Source organism: Bombina bombina, chromosome 6 (assembly GCF_027579735.1).
Source record: "Bombina bombina isolate aBomBom1 chromosome 6, aBomBom1.pri, whole genome shotgun sequence".
In the NCBI taxonomy this organism is placed as follows: Eukaryota; Metazoa; Chordata; class Amphibia; order Anura; family Bombinatoridae; genus Bombina; species Bombina bombina.
The window spans coordinates 161647001-161674273 of NC_069504.1; the positions used below are offsets into that span (position 1 = coordinate 161647001).

General features: G+C 40.2%; 1 protein-coding gene across 2 annotated transcripts in view; it reads left to right on the top strand.

Annotated features, from left to right (window-relative positions):
- Window positions 1–27273, top strand: part of POT1 (protection of telomeres 1) — a 640429-nt gene that overhangs the window by 292643 nt on the left and 320513 nt on the right. For both annotated transcript variants that reach the window (XM_053716650.1, XM_053716651.1), the window contains exon 12: window positions 18677–18765. In XM_053716650.1, coding sequence (XP_053572625.1) covers window positions 18677–18765 — 89 coding nt within the window. The remainder of the gene's footprint in view (window positions 1–18676; window positions 18766–27273) is intronic.

Here is a 27273-nt window from a genome sequence, read left to right on the forward strand (position 1 = left end):
TCCCAAACCTCAAAATGCCTATAAATACACCCCTCACCACACCCACAATTCAGTTTTTACAAACTTTGCCTCCCATGGAGGTGGTGAAGTAAGTTTGTGCTAAGGACAAATCTCTGCTCTTTCTGTTCTTTTTCACAGAAAGATTGCTAATCTTCCTGATATTCATTGTTTTGTACAGGCTTTGGTTCGTATCATTAAGTCAATCTCTCCTCTTTGGAGTCTTAATTTGGTTCTGAGGGCTTTACAGGCTCCTCTGTTTGAACCTATGCATTCTCTGGATATTAAATTACTTTCTTGGAAAGTTTTGTTCCTTTTGGCCATCTCTTCTGCTAGAAGAGTTTCTGAGTTATCTGCTCTTTCTTGTGAATCTCCTTTTCTGATTTTTCATCAGGATAAGGCGGTGTTGCGGACTTCATTTCAATTTTTACCTAAGGTTGTGAATTCTAACAACATTTGTAGAGAAATTGTTGTCCCTTCATTGTGTCCTAATCCTAAGAATTCTCTGGAGAGATCTTTACATTCTTTGGATGTAGTAAGAGCTTTGAAATATTATGTTGAAGCTACTAAAGATTTTAGAAAGACTTCTAGTCTATTTGTTATCTTTTCTGGTTCCAGGAAAGGTCAGAAAGCTTCTGCCATTTCTTTGGCGTCTTGGTTAAAGTCTTTGATTCATCATGCTTATGTGGAGTCGGGTAAGTCCCCGCCTCAAAGGATTACGGCTCATTCTACTAGGTCAGTTTCTACTTCCTGGGCTTTTAGGAATGAAGCTTCTGTTGATCAGATTTGCAAAGCAGCAACTTGGTCTTCTTTGCATACTTTTACTAAATTCTACCATTTTGATGTGTTTTCTTCTTCTGAAGCAGTTTTTGGTAGAAAAGTACTTCAGGCAGCTGTTTCAGTTTGATTCTTCTGCTTATAATTTCAGTTTTTTTCATTATTAAGATTAAAACTTTTGATTTGGGTTGTGGATTATTTTTTCAGCGGAATTGGCTGTCTTTATTTTATCCCTCCCTCTCTAGTGACTCTTGCGTGGAAGTTCCACATCTTGGGTATCTGCTATCCCATACGTTACTAGCTCATGGACTCTTGCTAATTACATGAAAGAAAACATAATTTATGTAAGAACTTACCTGATAAATTCATTTCTTTCATATTAGCAAGAGTCCATGAGGCCCACCCTTTTTTGTGGTGGTTATGATTTTTTTTGTATAAAGCACAATTATTCCAATTCCTTATTTTTAATGCTTTCGCTCCTTTCTTATCACCCCACTTCTTGGCTATTCGTTAAACTGAATTGTGGGTGTGGTGAGGGGTGTATTTATAGGCATTTTGAGGTTTGGGAAACTGCCCCTCCTGGTAGGAATGTATATCCCATATGTCACTCATGGACTCTTGCTAATATGAAAGAAATGAATTTATCAGGTAAGTTCTTACATAAATTATGTTTTTAGACCAATGTGCTTTTCACAGAGGAAAACTTTCCTGAAGTATATCAGTCTGATCCCGCCAAGTAACGTCAGTCCAGCCCCGAAATACCAGGCAATTCTCCTCTGAACAAGGAACATGACAACCCCAGACGATCGTTTCGGCCTCCTATGGGCCTCGTCAGTGAGCTGCAACCATATTCCTCTAAGCACACTGGGCAAGGAGTCCACGTCTGGTTTCCCCCCTCACCCATAGGGAGACTTCCCCAGGGTCATAGTAATTTACATACGAAGAGAGAAGCGCTCTACCAGAAACGAACAACACCTCATCAGCTAGTTGTATGGCGATTTACCACCTGGAAGCAGCCTCTTTTAGACCAGTGTGCTTTTCACAGAGGAAAACATTCCTGAAGTATATCAGTTTGATCCTGCCAAGTAAGGTCAGTCCTGCCCCAAAATACCAGGCAATTCTCCTCTGAAAAAGGAACATGACAACCCCAGACTATAGTTTCGGCCTCCTATGGGCCTCGTCAGTGAGGTGCAGCCACATTCCTCTAAGCACACTGAGCAAGGAGTCCACGTCTGGTTTCCCCCCTCACCCATAGGGAGACTTCCCCAGGGTCATATGAATTTGCATACGAAGAGAGAAGCGCTCTACCAGGAATGAACAACAGCTCATCAGCTAGTTCTATGGCGATTTTCCACCCGGAAGCAGCTTTTTTTAGACCAGTGTGCTTTTCACAGAGGAACACTTTCCTGAAGTATATCATTCTGATCTCACCAAGTAAGGTCAGTCCAGCCCCGAAGTACCAGGCAATTCTCCCCTGAACAAGGAACATGACAACCCCAGACAATCGTTCTGGCCTCCTATGGGCCTCGTCAGTGAGGTGCAGCCACATTCCTCTAAGCACACTGGGCAAGGAGTCCACATCTGGTTTCCCCCATCACCCATAGGAAAACTTCCCCAGGGTCATATAAATTTGCGTACGAAGAACTAGCTGATGAGCTGTTGTTCGTTCCTGGTAAAGCGATTCTCTCTTCGTATGCAAATTAATATGACCCTGGGGAACGTGGACTCCTTGCCCAGTGTGCTTAGAGGAATGTGGCTGCACCTCACTGACGAGGCCCATAGAAGGCTGTTCCTTGTTCAGAGGAGAATTGCCTGGTATTTCGGGGCTGGCCTGACCTTACTTGGCGGGATCAGACTGATATACTTCAGGAAAGTTTTCCTCTGTGAAAGGCACACTGGTCTAAAAGAGGCTGCTTCTGGGTGTTAAATCACCATAGAATTAGCTGATGAGCTGTAGTTGGTTCCTGGTAGAGCGATTCTCTCTTCGTATGCAAATTTATATGACTCTGGGGAACTCTCCCGATAGGTGATGGGGGAAACCAGACGTGGACTCCTTGCCCAGTGTGCTTAGAGGAATGTGGCTGCACCTCACTGACGAGGCCCGTAGGAGGCCGAAACAATCATCTGGGGTTATTAAAAATGACTAAAACACCTTAAATTTTCATTAAAAAAATCATTTAACACTATCTACACTATCATCTATCTACACTCAACTCATTTATCAGAGAATGGAATCAATCAATGTTATGAGTCACATAAGTTAATAAAAAAATAAAAAAGACCACTTTAAACTTTAAAGTTTTTGTACACTATGGCTACTCATTTAATTGCTCATACTATGATGATTGATAATATGCAATCAATGTTATGCATCACAGAAGTTAATAAAAAAAAAAGGTAGTAGCACTTTAAAGTTTTTGTACAATACTCCCAGGGGCAGATTCCACCTCTTTAGATTATCTACAGACAAGGTAAAAAGAGAGGCATTCTTTAACTGCGTTCAGGACCTTTTCTCCTTGGGAGTGATTGTTCCAGTTCCACTAAGGGAACAGGTTCTATGTTTTTACTCTAATCTGTTTGTGGTTCCCAAAAAAGAGGGAACTTTTCGACCCATTTTAGATCTGAAGTATCTCAACAAGTTTCTCAGGGTACCGTTCTTCAAAATGGAAACCATTTGTTCCATTCTTCCTTTGCTCAAAGAGGGTCAATTCATGAAGACCATAGGCCTAAAGGACGCGTATCTTCATGTTCCCATCCACAGGGATCATCACAAGTTCCAGAGATTTGCCTTTGTAGACAAACACAGTTTGTGGCTCTTCCGTTTGGCCTTGCCACAGCTCCCAGAATTTTCTCAAAGGTTCTGGGGGCTCTCTTGACAGTGATCAGGTCTTGGGGAATTGCAGTGGCATCATTTGCTCAATTCCATTTGAGAGCTCTGCAATTATGCATGCTCAGACAATGGAACAGAAACCATTTGGATCTGTCTCAGAGGATAGATCTAGACCAGTCGACAAACTATCTCCAGTGGTGGCTTTTTCAGGAGCATCTGTCTCAGGGCACATGCTTCCAGAGACCTTTCTGGGTGATTGTGACCACGGACGCCAGCCTGCTAGGCTGGGGAGCAGTCTGGGACTCGTTAAAGGCGCAGGGACTATGGACTCGAGAGGAGTCTGCTCTCCCCATAAACATCTTGGAGTTGAGAGTGATTTACAATGCTCTGATGACTTGGCCTCAGTTGTCCTTAGCCCGGTTTATCAGGTTCCAATCGGACAATATCACTTCAGTGGCTTACATCAACCACCAGGGAGGAACTCGGAGTTCCTTAGCCATGAAGGAGGTGTTTCGGATTATTCAGTGGGCGGAAGCTCACAATTGTTGTCTATCTGCCATCCACATTCCAGGAGTGGACAACTGGGAGGCGGATTTCCTAAAAAGACAGACATATCATCCTGGGGAGTGGGCTCTCCATCCGGAGATGTTCTACAGGTTAACCCTCAAGTGGGGGTTGCCGTAGTTGGATATGATGGCGTCTCGCCAGAACGCCAAGGTTTAAGGTCAAGAGATCCGCAAGCAGCTCTGATAGATCCTCTGGCGGTTCCTTGGAATTTCGATCTAGCATACCTGTTTCCTCCATTTGCGCTCCTTCCATGGAAGGTCTGGAGAAAGGGTTGTCAGTCAGTTCTCTGAAAGGTCAGATTTCTGCATTATCTATTCTTTTACATAAGCGTCTGGCAGATGTGCCATATGTTCAGTCTTTTTATCAGGCGCTGGTCAGAATCAGGCCTGTGTTTAAACCTGTTGCTCCCCCTTGAAGCCTTAACCTTGTTCTTAAAGTTTCGCAGCAGGCTCCGTTTGAGCCAGTTTCATAGATATTAAGTTGTTATCTTGGAAGGTTTTGTTTCTTATTGCTATCTCTTCTGCTCGGAGCGTTTCGGAACTCTTGGCTTTGCAGTGTGATTTGCCTTACCTTATATTTCATGTGGATAAGGCGGTTTCCTCGTATTAAATTGGGTTTTCTCCTTAGTGGTTTTGGATAGAAATATTAATCAGGAAATTGTTATTCCTTCTCTCTATCCCAATCCTTTTTCTCATAAAGAACGTCTTTTGCACAACTTGGATCTAAAATTCTACCTACAGACGACTAAGGATTTTCGCCAGTCTTCTGCCCTGTTTGTTTATTTCTCAGGAAAGCTTAAGGGTCAGAAGGCTACCGCTACTTCTGTTTCCCTCTGGTTGAGATGTATAATTTGCTTTGCTTATGAGACTGCTGGTCAGCAGCCTCCTGAGAGTATTACAGCTCATTCCACTAGGGCTTTCTCCTCTTCTTATGCTTTCAAAAATTAAGCTTCTGTGGAACAGATTTGCAAGGCTGCAACTTGGTCCTCTCTGCATCCTTTTTCCAAATTTTCCAAATTTTATACTTTTGCCTTGGCTGAGGCCTCTTTTGGGAGAAAGGTTCTTCAAGCGGTGGTGCCTTCTGTTTAGGTCTCCCTGTCTTGTTCTCCCTCCCTATTCATTCCGTGTCCTCTAGCTTGGGTATTGGTTCCCACTTGTAATTGGAATGATGTTGTGGACTCTCCGTGTCTTAGGAAAGAAAACAAAATTGTATGCTTACCTGATACATTTCTTTCTTTCCGGACATGGAGAGCCCACGACCCCACCCTTAATTAGACAGTTATTTTTGACTAAGCCTCTGGCACCTCTACATCTTTGTGTTATTCCTTTTTCCATTTCCCTTCTGTTGAATGACTGGGGATTATGGGTAGGGGAGTGACAATAAACAGCTTTGCTGTGGTGCTCTTTGCCTCCTCCTGCTGGCCAGGGATGATATTCCCACTAGTAATTGGAATGATGTTGTGGACTCTCCATGTCCGGAAAGAAAGAAATTTATCAGGTAAGCATAAATTTTTGTTTTTTCTCATACATCTAACGCTTATTAACTGAGATATAACATTAAAGGGACAGTCTACTACAGAATTGTTATCGTTTACAAAGGTAGCTAAACCCTTTATTACCCATTCCCCAGTTTTGTATAACCATCAAGGTTATATTAATATACTTTTTACCTCTGTGATTACCTCATATCTAAGCCTCTGCAAACTGTCCCCTTATTTAAAGGGACAGTAAACACCAAAATTGTTATTGTTTAAAAATATAAATAATACCTTTATTACCCATTCCCCAGTTTTGCATAACCAACACTGTTCTATTAATACACTACAGGGAGTGCAGAATTATTAGGCAAGTTGTATTTTTGAGGATTAATTTTATTATTGAACAACAACCATGTTCTCAATGAACCCAAAAAACTCATTAATATCAAAGCTGAATAGTTTTGGAAGTAGTTTTTAGTTTGTTTTTAGTTATAGCTATTTTAGGGGGATATCTGTGTGTGCAGGTGACTATTACTGTGCATAATTATTAGGCAACTTAACAAAAAACAAATATATACCCATTTCAATTATTTATTTTTACCAGTGAAACCAATATAACATCTCAACATTCACAAATATACATTTCTGACATTCAAAAACAAAACAAAAACAAATCAGTGACCAATATAGCCACCTTTCCTTGCAAGGACACTCAAAAGCCTGCCATCCATGGATTCTGTCAGTGTTTTGATCTGTTCACCATCAACATTGCGTGCAGCAGCAACCACAGCCTCCCAGACACTGTTCAGAGAGGTGTACTGTTTTCCCTCCTTGTAAATCTCACATTTGATGATGGACCACAGGTTCTCAATGGGGTTCAGATCAGGTGAACAAGGAGGCCATGTCATTAGATTTTCTTCTTTTATACCCTTTCTTGCCAGCCACGCTGTGGAGTACTTGGACGCGTGTGATGGAGCATTGTCCTGAATGAAAATCATGTTTTTCTTGAAGGATGCAGACTTCTTCCTGTACCACTGCTTGAAGAAGGTGTCTTCCAGAAACTGGCAGTAGGACTGGGAGTTGAGCTTGACTCCATCCTCAACCCAAAAAGGCCCCACAAGCTCATCTTTGATGACACCAGCCCAAACCAGTACTCCACCTCCACCTTGCTGGCGTCTGAGTCGGACTGGAGCTCTCTGCCCTTTACCAATCCAGCCACGGGCCCATCCATCTGGCCCATCAAGACTCACTCTCATTTCATCGGTCCATAAAACCTTAGAAAAATCAGTCTTGAGATATTTCTTGGCCCAGTCTTGACGTTTCAGCTTGTGTGTCTTGTTCAGTGGTGGTCGTCTTTCAGCCTTTCTTACCTTGGCCATGTCTCTGAGTATTGCACACCTTGTGCTTTTGGGCACTCCAGTGATGTTGCAGCTCTGAAATATGGCCAAACTGGTGGCAAGTGACATCTTGGCAGCTGCACGCTTGACTTTTCTCAGTTCATGGGCAGTTATTTTGTGCCTTGGTTTTTCCACACGCTTCTTGCGACCCTGTTGACTATTTTGAATGAAACGCTTGATTGTTCGATGATCACGCTTCAGAAGCTTTGCAATTTTAAGAGTGCTGCATCCCTCTGCAAGATATCTCACTATTTTTGACTTTTCTGAGCCTGTCAAGTCCTTCTTTTGACCCATTTTGCCAAAGGAAAGGAAGTTGCCTAATAATTATGCACACCTGATATAGGGTGTTGATGTCATTAGACCACACCCCTTCTCATTACAGAGATGCACATCACCTAATATGCTTAATTGGTAGTAGGCTTTCGAGCCTATACAGCTTGAAGTAAGACAACATGCATAAAGAGGATGATGTGGTCAAAATACTCATTTGCCTAATAATTCTGCACTCCCTGTATTTACCTCTGTGATCACATTGTATCTAAACCTCTGCAGACTGCCCCCTTATCTCAGTTTTTTGACAGACTTGCATTTCAGGTAATTAACCCTGACTCTTAACATTGTGCTCACGCCCATATAGTTATTTATCTATAAGGCACACATTAACTAACACTCTAGCTGTGAAAAACTGTCAAATGCATTCAGATAAGAGGCATCCTTGAAAGGCTTATAAATTAGCATATGACCCTACCTAGGTTTAGCTTTCAACTAAGAATAACAAGGGAACAAAGCAAATTTGATGATCAATATAAATTAGAAAGTTGTTTAAAATGACATGCCCTATCATAATCATCACAAAATGTTAGGGTATATAGAGGATTTGGGGCTTAAAGCCCAGTGTAGAATTATACACTAAATATATTGAAAAAGTAGATTAAAAGTTAACACTTTATTAATTGGAAAGTAACAACAACAGCATTAATCTAATGTGGGTGTAAGAATGGGGAATATCACGTTCAAATCTTTAAATCAAATATACACCCAACACTAATTTAAAAACAGAGGGGCCAGGTAGCTAATGAGGAGCAAGTATGGTGGTTAAAAGGTATAGTGTTAAAGGGACACTATACCCAAACATTTTCTTTCATGATTAAGGTAGAGAATATAATTTCTCTTGTTAAGTGTATCCAGTCCACGGATCATCCATTACTTGTGGGATATTCTCCTTCCCAACAGGAAGTTGCAAGAGGATCACCCACAGCAGAGCTGCTATATAGCTCCTCCCCTCACTGCCATACCCAGTCATTCTCTTGCAACTCTCAACAAAGATGGACGTAGTAAGAGGAGAGTGGTGTATTATAGTTAGTTTTTTAACTTCAATCAAAAGTTTGTTATTTTTAAATGGTACTGGAGTGTACTGTTTCATCTCAGGCAGCATTAGAAGAAGAATCTGCCTGTGATTTCTATGATCTTAGCAGAAGTAACTAAGATCCACTGCCGTTCTCACATATTCTGAGGAGTGAGGTAACTTCAGAGGGGGAATGGTGTGCAGGTTTTCCTGCAATAAGGTATGTGCAGTTAACATATTTCTAGGTATGGAATTTGCTAGAAAAATGCTGCTGATACCGGATTAATGTAAGTTAAGCCTTAAATGCAGTGATAGCGACTGGTATCAAGCTTATTAACAGAGATACATACTCTTATAAAAGTGTAATATAAAACGTTTGCTGGCATGTTAATCGTTTTTATATATGTTTGGTGACAAAACTTATTGGGGCCTAGTTTTTTTCCACATGGCTGGCTTGATTTTTGCCTAGAAACAGTTTCCTGAGGCTTTCCACTGTTGTAATATGAGTGGGAGGGGCCTTTTTTAGTGCTTTTCTGTGCAGATAAAAATACTGACAGAGACATTCAGCTTCCCTCTGCATGATACAGGACATCTCTGAAGGGCTCAAAAGGCTTCAAAGTCGTGTTTGAGGAGGGTAACAACCACAGTAGACTGTGGCAGTTGTTGTGACTGTGTTTAAAAAACGTTTTTGTCATTTATTATTCTGTTTTTGTTATTAAGGGGTTAATCATCCATTTGCAAGTGGGTGCAATGCTCTGCTGACTTGTTTTGTCAAAATTTGTTTCTCTTAAAGGCACAGTAACATTTTTTATATTGCTTGTTAACTTGCTTTAAAGTGTTTTTCAAGCTTGCTAGTCTCATTGCTAGTCTGTACAAACATGTCTGAAACAGAGGATACTTGTTCATTATGTTTAAAAGCCATGGTGGAGCCCCATAGGAGAATGTGTACTAAATGTATTGATTTTACCTTAAACAGTAAAGATCAGTCTTTATCTATAAAAGAATTGTCACCAGAGGGGTCTGTCGAGGAGTAAGTTATGCCGACTAACTCTCCCCACGTGTCGGACCCTTCGCCTCCCGCTCAAGGGACGCACGCTAATATGGCGCCAAGTACATCAGGGACGCCCATAGCGATTACTTTGCAGGACATGGTTGCAATCATGAATAATACCCTGTCCAGATTGCCTGAATTGAGAGGCAAGCGCGATAGCTCTGGGGTTAGACGAGATACAGAGCGTGTAGATGCTGTAAGAGCCATGTCTGATACTGCGTCACAATATGCAGAACCTGAGGACGGAGAGCTTCAGTCTGTGGGTGACGTCTCTGAATCGGGGAGACCTGATTCAGAGATTTCTCATTTTAAATTTAAGCTTGAGAACCTCTGTGTATTGCTTGGGGAGGTATTAGCTGCTCTGAATGACTGTGACACAATTGCAGTGCCAGAGAAATTGTGTAGGCTGGATAAATACTATGCAGTGCCGTTGAGTACTGATGTTTTTCCAATACCTAAAAGGCTTACAGAAATTATTAGTAAGGAGTGGGATAGGCCCGGTGTGCCCTTTTCCCCACCTCCTATATTTAGAAAAATGTTTCCAATAGATGCCTCTACACGGGACTTATGGCAGACTGTCCCTAAGGTGGAGGGAGCAGTTTCTACTTTAGCAAAGTGTACCACTATCCCGGTTGAGGACAGTTGTGCTTTTTCAGATTCAATGGATAAAAAATTAGAGGGTTACCTTAAGAAAATGTTTATTCAACAAGGTTATATTTTACAGCCCCTTGCATGCATTGTGCCTGTCACTGCTGCGGCGGCATTCTGGTTTGAGGCCCTGGAAGAGGCCATCCATACAGCTCCATTGACTGAAATTGTTGACAAGCTTAGAACTCTTAAGCTAGCTAACTCATTTGTTTCTGATGCCATTGTTCATTTGACTAAACTAACGGCTAAGAATTCCGGATTCGCCATCCAGGCGCGTAGGGCGCTATGGCTCAAATCCTGGTCAGCTGATGTGACTTCAAAGTCTAAATTACTCAACATTCCTTTCAAGGGCCAGACCTTATTTGGGCCTGGTTTGAAAGAAATTATTGCTGACATTACTGGAGGTAAGGGTCATACCCTTCCTCAGCACAGGGCCAAATCAAAGGCCAAACAGTCTAATTTTCGTGCCTTTCGAAATTTCAAGGCAGGTGCAGCATCAACGTCCTCTGCTTCAAAACAAGAGGGAACTTTTGCTCAATCCAAGCAGGCCTGGAAACATAACCAGTCCTGGAACAAGGGCAAGCAGGCCAGAAAGCCTGCTGCTGCCTCTAAGACAGCATGAAGGAGCGGCCTCCTATCCGACAACGGATCTAGTAGGGGTCAGACTCTCTCTCTTCGCCCAGGCGTGGGCAAGAGATGTTCAGGATCCCTGGGCGTTGGAGATCATATCTCAGGGATATCTTCTGGACTTCAAAGCTTCTCCTCCACAAGGGAGATTTCACCTTTCAAGATTATCTGCAAACCAGATAAAGAAAGAGGCATTCCTAAGCTGCGTACAAGATCTCCTTGTAATGGGAGTGATCCATCCAGTTCCGCGGACGGAACAAGGACAGGGGTTTTATTCAAATCTGTTTGTGGTTCCCAAAAAAGAGGGAACCTTCAGACCAATTTTGGATTTAAAGATCCTAAACAAATTCCTCAGAGTTCCGTCATTCAAGATGGAAACTATTCGAACCATTTTACCCATGATCCAAGAGGGTCAGTACATGACCACAGTGGACTTAAAGGATGCCTACCTTCACATTCCGATTCACAAGAATCATCATCAGTTCCTGAGGTTTGCCTTTCTAGACAGGCATTACCAATTTGTAGCTCTTCCATTCGGGTTGGCTACAGCCCCAAGAATTTTTACAAAGGTTCTGGGCTCACTTCTGGCGGTCCTACGACCGCGAGGCATAGCGGTGGCTCCTTACCTGGACGACATCCTGATACAGACGTCAAGCTTTCAAATTGCCAAATCTCATACAGAGATAGTTCTGGCATTCCTGAGGTCGCATGGGTGGAAAGTGAACGAAGAAAAGAGTTCTCTATCTCCCCTCACAAGGGTTTCCTTCCTAGGGACTCTAATAGATTCTGTAGAAATGAAAATTTACCTGATATCAAAACTTCTAAATGCTTGCCGTGTTCTTCACTCCATTCCGCGCCCCACGGTGGCTCAGTGCATGGAAGTAATCGGCTTAATGGTAGCGGCGATGGACATAGTGCCATTCGCGCGCCTGCATCTCAGACCGCTGCAATTATGCATGCTCAGTCAGTGGAATGGGGATTACACAGATTTGTCCCCTCTACTAAATCTGGATCAGGAAACCAGAGATTCTCTTCTCTGGTGGTTATCTCGGGCCCATCTGTCCAAGGGTATGACCTTTCGCAGACCAGATTGGACAATTGTAACAACAGATGCCAGCCTTCTAGGTTGGGGTGCAGTCTGGAGCTCCCTGAAGGCTCAGGGTTCATGGACTCAGGATGAGAAACTCCTCCCAATAAATATTCTGGAGTTAAGAGCAATATTCAATGCTCTTCTGGCTTGGCCTCAGCTAGCAACACTGAGGTTCATCAGATTTCAGTCGGACAACATCACGACTGTGGCTTACATCAACCATCAAGGGGGAACCAGGAGTTCCCTAGCGATGTCAGAAGTCTCCAAGATAATTCGCTGGGCAGAGACTCACTCTTGCCACCTGTCAGCGATCCATATCCCAGGTGTAGAGAACTGGGAGGCGGATTTTCTAAGCCGTCAGACTTTTCATCCGGGGGAATGGGAACTCCATCCAGGGGTGTTTGCTCAATTGGTTCTCCGTTGGGGCAGACCAGAATTGGATCTCATGGCGTCTCGCCAGAACGCCAAACTTCCTTGTTACGGATCCAGGTCCAGGGACCCAGAAGCGGCGCTGATAGATGCTCTATCAGCGCCTTGGTTCTTCAACCTGGCTTATGTGTTTCCACCGTTTCCTCTGCTTCCTCGTCTGATTGAAAAAATCAAACAGGAAAGAGCAAGGTGTCATCCTTTCCACCTTGGACTCTGCCTCTGAGACAAGACCTTCTAATACAAGGTCCTTTCAATCATCCGAATCTACTTTCTCTGGGACTGACTGCATATGGAGATTGAACGCTTGATCCTATCAAAGCGTGGCTTCTCCGAGTCAGTAATTGATACCTTAATACAGGCACGAAAGCCTGTCACCAGGAAAATTTACCACAAGATATGGAGTAAATATCTTCATTGGTGTGAATCCAAGAATTACTCATGGAGTAGGTTTAGGATTCCTAGGATATTGTCCTTCCTCTAAGAGGGTTTGGACAAAGGATTATCAGCTAGTTCTTTAAAGGGACAGATTTCTGCTCTGTCTATTCTTTTACACAAGCGTCTGGCAGAAGTTCCAGACGTTCAGGCATTTTGTCAGGCTTTAGTTAGAATTAAGCCTGTGTTTAAACCTGTTGCTCCTCCATGGAACTTAAACTTGGTTCTTAAAGTTCTTCAAGGGGTTCTGTTTGAACCCCTTCATTCTATTGATATCAAACTTCTTTCATGGAAAGTTCTTTTTCTGATGGCTATTTCCTCGGCTCGAAGAGTCTCGGAGTTATCTGCCTTACATTGTTATTCTCCTTATCTGATCTTTCATTCAGATAAAGTTGTTCTGCGTACAAAACTTGGGTTTTTACCTAAAGTGGTTTCTAACAAGAATATCAATCAAGAGATTGTTGTTCCATCATTATGTCCTAATCCTTCTTCAAAGAAGGAACGTAATTTGCATAATCTTGACGTAGTCCGTGCCTTGAAGTTTTACTTACAGTCTACTAAAGATTTTCGCCAAACATCTAACCTGTTTGTTGTTTACTCTGGACAGAGGAGAGGTCAGAAGGCCTCGGCAACCTCTCTTTCTTTTTGGCTTCGGAGTATAATCCGTTTAGCCTATGAGACTGCTGGACAGCAGCCTCCTGAAAGGATTACAGCTCATTCTACTAGAGCTGTGGCTTCCACCTGGGCCTTTAAAAATGAGGCCTCTGTTGAACAGATTTGCAAGGCTGCAACTTGGTCTTCGCTTCATACTTTTTCCAAATTTTACAAATTTTATACTTTTGCTTCTTCGGAGGCTGTTTTTGGGAGAGAGGTTCTACAGGCAGTGGTTGCTTCCGTTTAAGTTCCTGCCTTGTCCCTCCCATCATCCGTGTACTTTAGCTTTGGTATTGGTATCCCACAAGTAATGGATGATCCGTGGACTGGATACACTTAACAAGAGAAAACATAATTTATGCTTACCTGATAAATTTATTTCTCTTGTAGTGTATCCAGTCCACGGCCCGCCCTGTACTTTTCAGGCAGTTCTAAATTTTAATTAAACTACAGTCACCACTGCACCCTATGGTTTCTCCTTTCTCGGTTTGTTTCGGTAGAATGACTGGATATGGCAGTGAGGGGAGGAGCTATATAGCAGCTCTGCTGTGGGTGATCCTCTTGCAACTTCCTGTTGGGAAGGAGAATATCCCACAAGTAATGGATGATCCGTGGACTGGATACACTACAAGAGAAATAAATTTATCAGGTAAGCATAAATTATGTTTTTAAACAACATTTCAATTTACTTCTATTACTTAATTTGCTTTATTCTTTAGATATACTTTAATGAAGAAATATCAATGCACACAGTGAACCAATCACAGGAGGCATCTATGTGCAGCTACCAATCAGCAGCTACTAAGCATATCTAGATATGCTTTTCAGCAAAGAATATCAAGAGAATTAAGCAAAATAGATAATTAAAGTAAATTAGAAAGTTGTTTATAATTGTATGCTCTTTCTAAATCATGAAAGAAAAAAATTTGGGTTTCATATCCCTTTAATATCTATTATCATGCATTCAACACAGGCATTCCTATGCACTCAAAGGTGTCCTGCCTGCAAACTTTGTGGGATTAACCCAGTCAGCCGATTTCTGACTAAAGACCCTATGGCCTAGATTTGGAGTTTGGCGGTAGCCGTGAAAACCAGCGTTAGAGGCTCCTAACGCTGGTTTTAGGCTACCGCCGGTATTTGGAGTCAGTCAAAAAAGGGTCTAACGCTCACTTTTCAGCCGCGACTTTTCCATACCGCAGATCCCCTTACGTCATTTGCGTATCCTATCTTTTCAATGGGATCTTTCTAACTCCGGTATTTAGAGTCGTGGCTGAAGTGAGCGTTAGAAATCTAACGACAAAACTCCAGCCGCAGAAAAAAGTCAGTAGTTAAGAGCTTTCTGGGCTAACGCCGGTTCATGAAGCTCTTAACTACTGTGCTCTAAAGTACACTAACACCCATAAACTACCTATGTACCCCTAAACCGAGGTCCCCCCACATCGCCGCCACTCGATTAAATTTTTTTAACCCCTAATCTGCCGACCGCCACCTATGTTATACTTATGTACCCCTAATCTGCTGCCCCTAACACCGCCGACCCCTATATTATATTTATTAACTCCTAACCTGCCCCCCACAACGTCGCCGCCGGCTACCTACAATAATTAACCCCTAATCTGCCGTCCGCACGCCGCCGCCGCCACCTACATTATAGCTATGTACCCCTAATCTGCTGCCCCTAACACCGCCGACCCCTATATTATATTTATTAACCCCTAATCTGCCCCCCTCAACGTCCCCTCCACCTGCCTACACTTATTAACCCCTAATCTGCCGAGCGGACCGCACCGCTACTATAATAAAGTTATTAACCCCTAATCCGCCTCACTAACCCTATAATAAATAGTATTAACCCCTAAACTGCCCTCCCTAACATCGCCGACACCTAACTTCAAACATTAACCCCTAATCTGCCGACTGGAGCTCACCGCTATTCTAATAAATGTATTAACCCCTAAAGCCAAATCTAACACTAACACCCCCCTATGTTAAATATAATTTAAATCTAACGAAATTAATTAACTCTTATTAAATAAATTATTCCTATTTAAAGCTAAATACTTACCTGTAAAATAAATCCTAATATAGCTACAATATAAATTATAATTATATTATAGCTATTTTAGGATTTATATTTATTTTACAGGTAACTTTGTATTTATTTTAAACAGGTACAATAGCTATTAAATAGTTAAGAACTATTTAATAGCTAAAATAGTTAAAATAATTACAAAATTACCTGTAAAATAAATCCTAACCTAAGTTACAATTAAACCTAACACTACACTATCAATAAATTAATTAAATAAAATACCTACAATTACCTACAATTAAACCTAACACTACACTATCAATACATTAATTAAATACAATATCTACAAATAAATACAATGAAATAAACTAACTAAAGTACAAAAAATAAAAAAGAACTAAGTTACAAAAAATAAAAAAATATTTACAAACATCAGAAAAATATTACAACAATTTTAAACTAATTACACCTACTCTAAGCCCCCTAATAAAATAACAAAGACCCCCAAAATAAAAAAATGCCCTACCCTATTCTAAATTACTAAAGTTCAAAGCTCTTTTACCTTACCAGCCCTGAACAGGGCCCTTTGCGGGGCATGCCCCAAGAAATTCAGCTCTTTTGCCTGTAAAATAACACATACAATACCCCCCCCAACATTACAACCCACCACCCACATACCCCTAATCTAACCCAAACCCCCCTTAAATAAACCTAACACTAAGCCCCTGAAGATCTTCCTACCTTGTCTTCACCTCACCGGGTATCACACCGATCCGTCCTGGCTCCGATATCTTCATTCAACCCAAGAGGGGGCTAGACATCCATCATCCGACGGCTGAAGAAGTCCAGAAGTCTCTTCATCCTATCCGGGAAGAAGAGTAGATCCGGACCGGCAACCATCTTCTTCCAAGCGGCATCTTCTATCTTCATCCGAGGAGGACCGGCTCCATCTTGAAGCCCTCCACCGCGGACCCATCTTCTTCCGACGACGACTTCCCGACGAATGACGGTTCCTTTAAGGGACGTAATCCAAGATGGCGTCCCTCGAATTCCGATTGGCTGATAGGATTCTATCAGCCAATCGGAATTAAGGTAGGAATATTCTGATTGGCTGATGGAATCAGCCAATCAGAATCAAGTTCAATCCGATTGGCTGATTGGAAGTTTTTTTGTAACTTAGTTCTTTTTTATTTTTTGTACTTTAGTTAGTTTATTTCATTGTATTTATTTGTAGATATTGTATTTAAATAATTTATTGATAGTGTAGTGTTAGGTTTAATTGTAGGTAATTGTAGGTATTTTATTTAATTAATTTATTGATAGTCTAGTGTTAGGTTTAATTGTAACTTAGGTTAGGATTTATTTTACAGGTAATTTTGTAATTATTTTAACTATTTTAGCTATTAAATAGTTCTTAACTATTTAATAGCTATTGTACCTGTTTAAAATAAATACAAAGTTACCTGTAAAATAAATATAAATCCTAAAATAGCTATAATATAAATATAATTTATATTGTAGCTATATTAGGATTTATTTTACAGGTAAGTATTTAGCTTTAAATAGGAATAATTTATTTAATAAGAGTTAATTAATTTTGTTAGATTTAAATTATATTTAACTTAGGGGGGTGTTAGTGTTAGGGTTAGACTTAGCTTTAGGGGTTAATACATTTATTAGAATAGTGTTGAGCTCCAGTCGGCAGATTAGGGGTTAATGTTTGAAGTTTGGTGTCGGCGATGTTAGGGAGGGCAGATTAGGGGTTAATACTATTTATTATAGGGTTAGTGAGGCGGATTAGGGGTTAATAACTTTATTATAATAGCGGTGCGGTTCGGTCGGCAGATTAGGGGTTAATAAGTGTAGGCAGGTGGAGGCGACGTTGTGGGGAGCAGATTAGGGGGTTAATAAATATAATATAGGGGTCGGCGGTGTTAGGGGCAGCAGATTAGGGGTACATAGGGATAATGTAAGTAGTGGCGGTTTACGGAGCGGCAGATTAGGGGTTAATAATAATATGCAGGGGTCAGCGATAGCGGGGGCGGCAGATTAGGGGTTAATAAGTATAAGGTTAGGGGTGTTTAGACTCGGGGTACATGTTAGAGTGTTAGGTGCAGACGTAGGAAGTGTTTCCCCATAGCAAACACTGGGGCTGCGTTAGGAGCTGAACGCGGCTTTTTTGCAGGTGTTAGGTTTTTTTTCAGCTCAAACAGCCCCATTGTTTCCTATGGGGGAATCATGCACGAGCACGTTTTTGAGGCTGGCCGTGTCCGTAAGCAACTCTGGTATCGAGAGTTGCAGTTGCGTTAAATATGCTCTACTCTCCTTTTTTGGAGCCTAACGCAGCCATTCTGTGGACTCTCAATATTTTAAAGGTGCGGCCAGAAAAAAGCCAGCGTTAGCTACGCGGGTCGTTACCGACAAAACTCTAAATCTAGCCGTATGTCAGTATCAACAAACACATCTCACACACACATAGAAAAACAAAACTGCTTTGTTTTTTGGACAGCAAATTTACACTGTTATTCAGGCTGTACACTCACTACTTTACATTGTAGCAAAGTGTCATTTCTTCAGTGTTGTCACATGAAAAGATATAATAAAATATTTACAACAATGTGAGGGGTGTACTCACTTTTGTGAGATACTGTATATAGGAATATTCCTATTTAATAAAGATTTTAACTGTATTTACTGTAAATATTTCAAATTTGCTAATGCGAATATGCTATGTTTTTTGCACGATGTGTGTGGGTTTTTTTTCAACAATTTTTTCTCTCTCCATTGACTTCTGTGGGGAAAGTGAAAATGTGATTGTGTTTGCGTGACATTCGGGTGTTAGGTTTTTTTTTCTCCTTTTTATTTTCGCCTTTTTTTTTTTTTTCTCTCCATTGATTTCTATGGGGGAATACATGTACGCGGAAATTTAAGTTAGAATTTTTGCGCTATTCGGGTTACTGCTTGCGCAAAATAGGTTTTAATGCAACCCGACTAGCGCAAAAATCTTAACCCTAGTAGCGTTTTAGCAAAAAATAAAATAAAATATATATATATATATATATATATATATATATATACTGCACCATTTGTAATTTAGCCCTTAGTGTTTAATGTCCCTTTAAGGAATCTATTTTGATGTTGCCATTTTAGATCTGTGGTAATAACATAAATTTATAGAAATTATTACAATATTAATACTGCACATTAGTATTGTGGTAATACTAGTCACAAATTATGAGATGCCAAATAAATCTGTCATGTTCTTGTAAAGTATTCTATGCGTGTCACAAACAGTTACTATTTTTTAATAATCTGTTTTAAAGATTTCTGGATTCAGTGGATCTACAAGACAGTCAGTATCTGGATGATATGTCACCTCTAGAACTGAATAGTTTATATACAACCTTGTCAGGTGAGCATCTTTTTATATTGCTGGTTTTATTTCTATATGCATTAAGTGACTATCATAAAATTGTAGCACAGTGTGGACAGCGTTACAGAATTGTTGCAGCACTGTACAAATAAATGATAATAATATATTATTGTAAATAGTGACAGCAAAATGTCCAGTAGAGCGGCAAAGGGTAAACTTGTACTGGGGAACAGTGTTCAAGAAGAAGCAGTTGCAGCCTAAAGCAATGATGTTCTGTGGTGCAGTATCACTTATTGGTGCTGCTAAATCACAGCACTTCCCTATTTCTCTCTCTTCATATCTTGACTGCCTGCTTTACTAGGAATCTCTCCCTTAAAGGGACATTCTTTTACCATGGTTTAGTCCCTGCAGATGGACTAAACATGTAATTAAAGTTATACTCCTGTGCTAGAAGGTGAACAAATGAGATGCAGATATATGGGTATGTTCCAATCATTGGCCATATCTTTACCTGGAGTAGGAGTGCAAAATTTGCTATGTGTTAAACCCTTAATAATCAGGAATTTAAGGGAATTTGTTTCAAAATAAAATACTGAAAGTTTTTTAACCCCTTAACAACCACGATGTACACCATCAATAAAGCAATCCCAATTCAAAGACCAGCAATGTACAGGGTATATCGGTGTTCATTAAGGGGTTAATGTACACTAGGATTTCTATTTAATGCTTTTGGTATTACAGGTTTTGATAGCAAGATGATGACTCTTCAAATGGTGACATTTTTGCAGTCGAATATATTGCTGTTGTCATTTGAATATCAAACTGAACAAAACTAATCACACGGTGGCATTAAGCATTACATGAGCAGTGTGTGTTTACTGACTTGCCAAAAAAATCTTATAAAAAGAAATGATGATAATAGCTGTGACACAAGAAATATACTTGGTAATTATACAAGTTAACAAGTGTGTTGGTTATTTTTTCTCTTTAAATTTTAGTATGGAATAAAATGTAATGTAAAAAAAAGATACAGCAAGGATTAGCAGTGTTAAATATAAAACAGTTACATGTTGGCTTTTAGTATATTTAGTATAATTACTGTTTTTGTAGAGGAAACGGGGCTCTTGGGAAATAGTTGAAAAAGAGGAGACACATTTTTCTGCACATAAAGGAAATTATTTACTAATTGTGTTATTTGAAGCTTGAATTTATGGAATTGTATTGGTATAGATACTCATATTTCTGCATTTTCACATTTGTGTAGAAAATAAATTAAATTTAATTGTTGTGTTCAGGAGAGTGGGTTTACAGCCTTCAGCAGCTATATAATTAAAAAGCATGACTAACATAATGCAAATTATACTATGTGTGCTTGTAGCATGCACTGCTCAGTCAGAATCTCTTTAATCTAAGGAGTGTCAAAGCAAATAGATTCTGTACATAGTAATACTAGATTAGTCAGAAGACAAAGCAAATTAAACAAATAAAATGTGTTTTAGCAGATAAGATTGTTTTACAGTAAATAGCTTTCTGCATAAATGTCACGTTTTAATCATAATGTTATAGCAGTGTATAATTTGTGTGTAACTTTTTTTTCTTCATATGCTAATCTAAGTGTCCAAATGATGATACTCATGAAAACCTTTTTTTAAGATGTGTTGACAAACTACATATTTGCTGATGTAGTTTATCATAACAATTGTAATTGCTATTTTGGTGATTTTTATCTAAAATAAGACACAGGCACAAAACAACATTTTCAGTTTAATAAAATATAAAATTCCTTGTAGTGAAAGACATTATTCATGCAATAATATTACATGGCCATTAATAACTATAGAATTGCATAATCCTACAGATGCACAATAATAAAACAACGCAATGGCACTTACTCTGAATGTCAAATGAGCAGTAGATTTTTTTCTAACAAATGTATATTTCTTTCATGTAATTGGCAAGAGTCCATGAGCTAGTGACGTATGGGATATACAGTCCTACCAGGAGGGGCAAAGTTTCCCAAACCTCAAAATGCCTATAAATACACCCCCTCACCACACCCACAATTCAGTTTTACAAACTTTGCCTCCTATGGAGGTGGTGAAGTAAGTTTGTGCTAAGATTTCTACGTTGACATGCGCTTCTCAGCATTTTGAAGCCCGATTCCTCTCAAAGTACAGCGAATGTCAGAGGGATGTGGAGAGTATCACCTATTGAATCCTTTGATTGATCCTAACGGGGATCTTATTCATAGGTTCTCTGTTATCGGTCGTAGAGATTCATCTCCTACCTCCCTTTTCAGATCGACGATATACTCTCATATACCATTACCTCTACTGATAACTTTCAGTACTGGTTTGGCTATCTGCTATATGTGGATGGTTGTCTTTTGGGTAAGTATGTTTTTATTACTTAAGACACCTCAGCTATGGTTTGGCACTTTATGCATTTATATAAAGTTCTAAATATATGTATTGTACTTATATTTGCCATGAGTCAGGTTCATGTATTTCCTTTTGCAGATTGTCAGTTTCATATTTGGGGAAAGTTAATATTAAGAAATATTTTTTTCTTACCTAGGGTTTAGTCTTTTTCCAATTGATTACTTTGTTTCAAATTGCGGGCTGACTTCGGCTCGCGGGTGCGGCAAATGCTACACTTTATTGCGTCATTCTTGGCGCGAAAATTTTTTGGCATGAAAGGCACGTCCGTTGACGCAAGTTAGTCATTTCCGGCGTCGTAATTGAAGCAGGGGTTTCACACAGGGTTGCGTCGTTAGTGACGCGAGTGTGTCATTTCCGGACATGGGTGGCGCCAATTTTTTTTTTTTTAAGTTACGTTGTGCGTCATACTTGGCGCCAATTTTTTTTTCATTATTTATTTGCCCCATTGCTGTTTGCCTCTTGCCTTTTGCTATGTCAGAGGGCTATGCTATTTGCATTTTTTCCCATTCCTGAAACTGTCATATAAGGAAATTGATAATTTTGCTTTATATGTTGTTTTTTCTTTTACATTCTGCAAGATGTCTCAATCTGATCCTGCCTCAGAAGTATCTGTTGGAACTTTGCTGCCTGACATCGGTTCTACCAAAACTAAGTGCATTTGTTGTAAAATTGTGGAGATTATATATCGTAATGTCATTTGTATTAGTTGCCATGATAAACTTTTACATGCAGATAGTGTGTCCATCAGTAATAGTACATTGCCGGTTGCTGTTCCTTCAACTTTTAATGTACATGATATACCTATGAATTTTAAAGAATTTGTTACCGATTCTATTCAGAAGGCTTTGTCTGCATTTCCGCCTTCTAATAAGCGTAAGAGGTCTTTTAAAACTTCTCATAAAGTTGATGAAATATCAAATGTCCAACAACATAATGAATTATCCACCTCTGATGAGGATCTATCTGATTCAGAAGATCCTTCCTCAGATATTGACACTGACAAATCTACTTATTTATTTAAAATGGGATATATGCGTTCTTTGTTAAAATAAGTGTTAATTACTCTTGATATTAAAACCAGTAAACGTCTAAATTCTGTTTTTAAACCTCCTGTGATTACTCCAGAGGTTTTTCCTATTCCTGATGCTATTTCGGATATGATTTCTAAGGAATGGAATAAGCCGGGTACTCCTTTTAATCCTTCTGCAAGGTTTAAAAAATTGTATCCTTTACCAGCAATTTCAATAGAGTTTTGGGAAAAGATCCTCAAAGTTGATGGGGCTATTTCTATTCTTGCTAAACAAACCACTATTCCTATGGAAGATAGTACTTCCTTTAAAGATCCTTTAGATAGGAAGCTTGAATCTTATCTAAGGAAAGCCTATTTATATTCAGGTCATCTTCTTAGGCCTGCAATTTCTTTGGCTGATGTTGCAGCTGCTTCAACTTTTTGGTTGGAGAATTTAGTGCAACAAGAATTGGATTCTGACTTATATAGCATTGTTCGTTTACTACAACATGCTAATCATTTTATTTGTGATGCAATTTTTTATATTATCAAAATTGATGTTAGATCCATGTCTTTAGCTATTTTAGCTAGAAGAGCTTTGTGGCTTAAATCTTGGAATGCTGATATGACATCTAAGTCTAGATTACTATCTCTTTCTTTCCAAAGGAATAATTTATTTGTTTCTCAGTTGAATTCTATTATTTCAACTGTTACTGGAGGGAAGGGATAAAAAAACCTAAGGGTAAATCTAAGGATTCTAATCGTTTTTGTTCCTTTCGTCTAAATAAGGAGCAAAAACCTAATCCTTCCCCCAAGGAAACTGTTTCCAATTGGAAGCCTTCCTCAAGTTGGAATAAATCCAAGCCTTTTAAGAAACCAAAGTCAGCCCCTAAGTCCGCATGAAGGTGCGACTCTCATTCCAGCTCAGCTAGTAGGGGGCAGATTAAGATTTTTCAAGGATGTTTGAGCAAATTCTGTCCAAAATCAATGGATTCAGAGCATTGTCTCTCAGGGGTACCTAATAGGATTCAGAGTAAGACCTCCTGTGAGAAGATTTTTTCTCTCACGCATCCCAGTAAATCCAGTAAAAGCTCAGGCTTTCCTGAAGTGTGTTTCAGAACTGAAGGTTTCAGGCGTAATCATGCCGGTTCCTTTTCAGGAACAAGGTCTTGGGTTTTATTCAAATCTATTCATTGTCCCAAAGAAAGAAAATTCATTTAGACCAGTTCTGATCTGAAAATTTTGAATCGTTATGTAAGAGTACCAACTTTCAAGATGGTGACTAAGGACTGTACTGCCTTTTGTTCAGCAAGGACATTATATGTCTACAATAGACCTACAGGATGCTTACCTTCATATTCTGATTCATCCAGAACATTATCAGTTCCTGAGATTCTCTTTTGTAGACAAGCATTACCAATTTGTTGCCCTTCCATTTGGCCTAGCAACAGCTCCAAGAATCATTTCAAAGGTTCTGGGTGCCCTACTCTCTGTAATCAGAGAACAGGGTATTGCAGTGTTTCCTTATTTGGACGATATCTTGGTACTAGCTCAGTCTTTACGTTCTGCAGAATCTCACACAAATCAACTAGTGTTGTTTCTTCAAAAACATGTTTGGAGGATCAGTTTACCAAAAAAGTTTCTTGATTCCTCAGACAAGGGTCACCTTTTTAGGTTTCCAGATAGATTCAGTGTCCATGACTCTGTCTCTAACAGACAAGAGACGTTTGAAATTGGTTGCAGCATGTCGGCACCTTCAGTCTCAGTTATTCCCTTCAGTGGCTATGTGCATGGAAGTTTTAGGCCTCATGACTGCAGCATCGGACGCGATTCCTTTTGCTCATTTTCACATGAGACCTCTCCAGCTTTGTATGCTGCATCAATGGTGCCGGGATTATACAAAGATATCACAATCAATATCCTTAAATCCCAATGTTCGACACTCTCTGACGTGGTGGTTAAATCACTAGCGTTTAGTTCAAGGGGCCTCCTTTGTTCGGCCGACCTGGACTGTAATCACAACAGATGCAGTCTTTCAGGTTGGGGGGCTGTCTGGGGATCTCTGACAGCACAAGGGGTTTGGAAATCTCAAGAGGCGAGATTACCAATCAATATTTTAGAACTCCGTGCAATTCTCAGAGCTCTTCAGTTTTGGCCTCTGTTGAAGAGAGAACCGTTCATTTGTTTTCAGACAGACAATATTACAAAGGTGGCATATGTCAATCATCAGGGTGGGACTCACAGTCCCCAAGCTATGAAAGAAGTATCTCGGATACTTGTTTGGGCAGAATACAGCTCCTGTCTAATTTCTGCGGTTCATATCCCAGGTGTAGACAATTGGGAGGCAGATTATCTCAGCCGTCAGACTTTACATCCAGGGGAGTGGTCTCTCTAATCGGATGTGTTTTCTCAGATTGTTCAGATGTGGGGTCTTCCAGAAATCGATCTGATGGCTTCTCATCTAAACAAGAAACTTCCTAGATACCTGTCCAGGTCCAGGGATTCTCAGGCGGAAGCAGTGGATGCGCCAACACTTCCTTGGTGTTATCAACCTGCTTATATCTTCCCGGCTCTAGTTCTTCTTCCAAGAGTGATCTCCAAAATCATCATGGAACAATCATTTGTGTTGCTGGTGGCTCCAGCATGGCCCCACAGGTTTTGGTATGCAGATCTTGTTCTGATGTCCAGTTGCTAACCTTGGCCACTTCCGTTAAGGCCGGACTTACTGTCTCAAGGTCCGTTTTTCCATCAGGATCTCAAATCATTAAATTTGATGGTATGGAAATTGAACGCTTAGTGCTAAGTCATAGAGGTTTCTCTGACTCAGTAATTAATACTATGTTACAAGCTCGTAAATTTGTTTCTAGGAAGATTTATTATCAAGTTTGGAAGACTTACATTTCATGGTGTTCTTCTAATAAATTCTCTTGGCATTCTTTTAGAATTCCTAGAATTTTACACTTTCTTCAGGATGGTTTGGATAAAGGTTTGTCTGCAAGTACTTTGAAGGGACAAATCTCTGCTCTTTCTGTCTTATTTCACAGAAAGATTGCTACTCTTCCTGATATTCACCGTTTTGTTCAGGCTTTAGTTCATATTATGCCTGTCATTAAATCAATCTCTCCTCCTTGGAGTCTTAATTTGGTTTTGAGGGCGTTACAGGCTCCTCCATTTGAGCCTATGCACTCTTTGGGCATTAAACTACTTTCTTGGAAAGTGTTGTTCCTTTTGGCTATCTCTTCTGCTAGAAGAGTTTCTGAGCTTTCTGCTCTTTCTTGTGAATCTCCTTTTCTGATTTTTTATCAGGATAAGGTGGTTTTGCGGACTTCATTTAAGTTCTTACCTAAGGTTGTGAATTCTGACAACATTAGTAGAGAAATTGTTGTCCCTTCCTTGTGTCCTAATCCTAAGAATTCTTTGGATGTGGTGAGAGCTTTGAAATATCATGTTGAAGCTACTAAAGATTTCAGAAAGACTTCTAGTCTATTTGTTATATTCTCTGGTTCTAGGAAAGGTCAGAAGGCTTCTGCTATTTCCTTGGCCTCTTGGTTAAAGCTTTTGATTCATCAAGCTTATTTAGAGTCGGGTCAGGCCCCGCCTCAGAGAATTACAGCTCATTCTACTAGATCAGTCTCCACTTTGTGGACTTTTAAGAATGAAGCTTCAGTTGATCAGATTTGCAAAGCGGCAACTTGGTCCTCTTTGCATACATTTACTTAATTCTACCGTTTTGATGTTTTTGCTTCTTCAGAAGCAGTTTTTGGTAGAAAAGTTCTTCAGGCAGCTGTTTCAGTTTGATTCTTCTGCTGATGTTTTAAGTTTGTCTTTTCTTTATGAGAATAATTTATATTTTGGGTTGTGGATTAATTTTTCAGCATATGGCTGTTGTTTATTTGTATCCCTCCCTCTCTAGTGACCCTTGCGTGGAGTTCCAAATCTTGGGTATTTGATATCCCATACGTCACTAGCTCATGGACTCTTGCCAATTACATGAAAGAAAACATAATTTTTGTAAGAGCTTACCTGATAAATGAATTTCTTTCATATTGGCAAGAGTCCATGAGGCCCACCCTTTTCTTATGGTGACTCGTCGCATCTATCATAAAGTGTGGAGGACCTACTTGTTCTGGTGTGAAGAGCGTGGTTTGTCCTCGCAAAAAGTAAAGGTTGCCAGGATTCTTTATTTTCTCTTGGAGGGACTGGAGAAGGGCCTCTCAGCTAGTTCCTTGATGGGACAGATTTCGGCCCTGTCTGTTTTACTGCACTAGAGGGTCGCTGAGCTTCCGGATGTACAGTCTTTTGTTAAGGTTTTGACTAGGATCAGGCCGGTGTTTAGAGCTAATGCTCCTCCTTGAAGCATTAAAGTTTTGCAACGGGCTCCATTTGAGCCTATGCATGAGGTTTACATTGAGTTGTTGTCTTGGAAGGTTCTTTTTCTACTAGCTATTGCTTTCTGAGATTGCTGCCTTGCAATGCGACCCTCCTTATCTGGTGTTCCATGCTGATATGGCTGTTCTAGGATTTCGTCCTCAGGTTGTGTCAAATTGCAACATCAATCAAAAATTTGTGGTTCCTTTCTTATGTCCTATTCCCTCTTCATCGAAGGAACGTTTACTGCATAATCTTGATGTGGTTCGTGCCTTGAAGTTCTATCTTCAGGCTACGAAGGAATTTAGACAAACTTCTCCGTTTGCTATCTATTCTGGGAAGTGTAGGGGTCAGAGGGCCTCTTCGACCTCCTTATTTTTTTGGTTGAGGAGTATCATCCACTTAGCATATGAGACAGCGGGACTTAAGTCTCCTCAGAGACTAATAAAGATTATGGCTCTTTCTACGAGAGCAGTGACTTCCTCTTCAGCCTTCAAAAATGAGGCCTCTAGGGGCCAGATTTGTAAGGCGACTACCTGGTCCTCCTTACATACTTTTTTTTCCAAATTTTACAAGTTGGATGGTTTTGCTTCTGCTGAAGCATCCTTCGGGAGAAAGGTTTTGCAGGCTGTGGTGTCCTCAGATTAGGGGCCTCCTTTCTTTTTTACCCTCCCGTTAGCATTCAGTGTCATCTGTAGCTTGGGTATTGTTTCCCACAAGTAATGAATG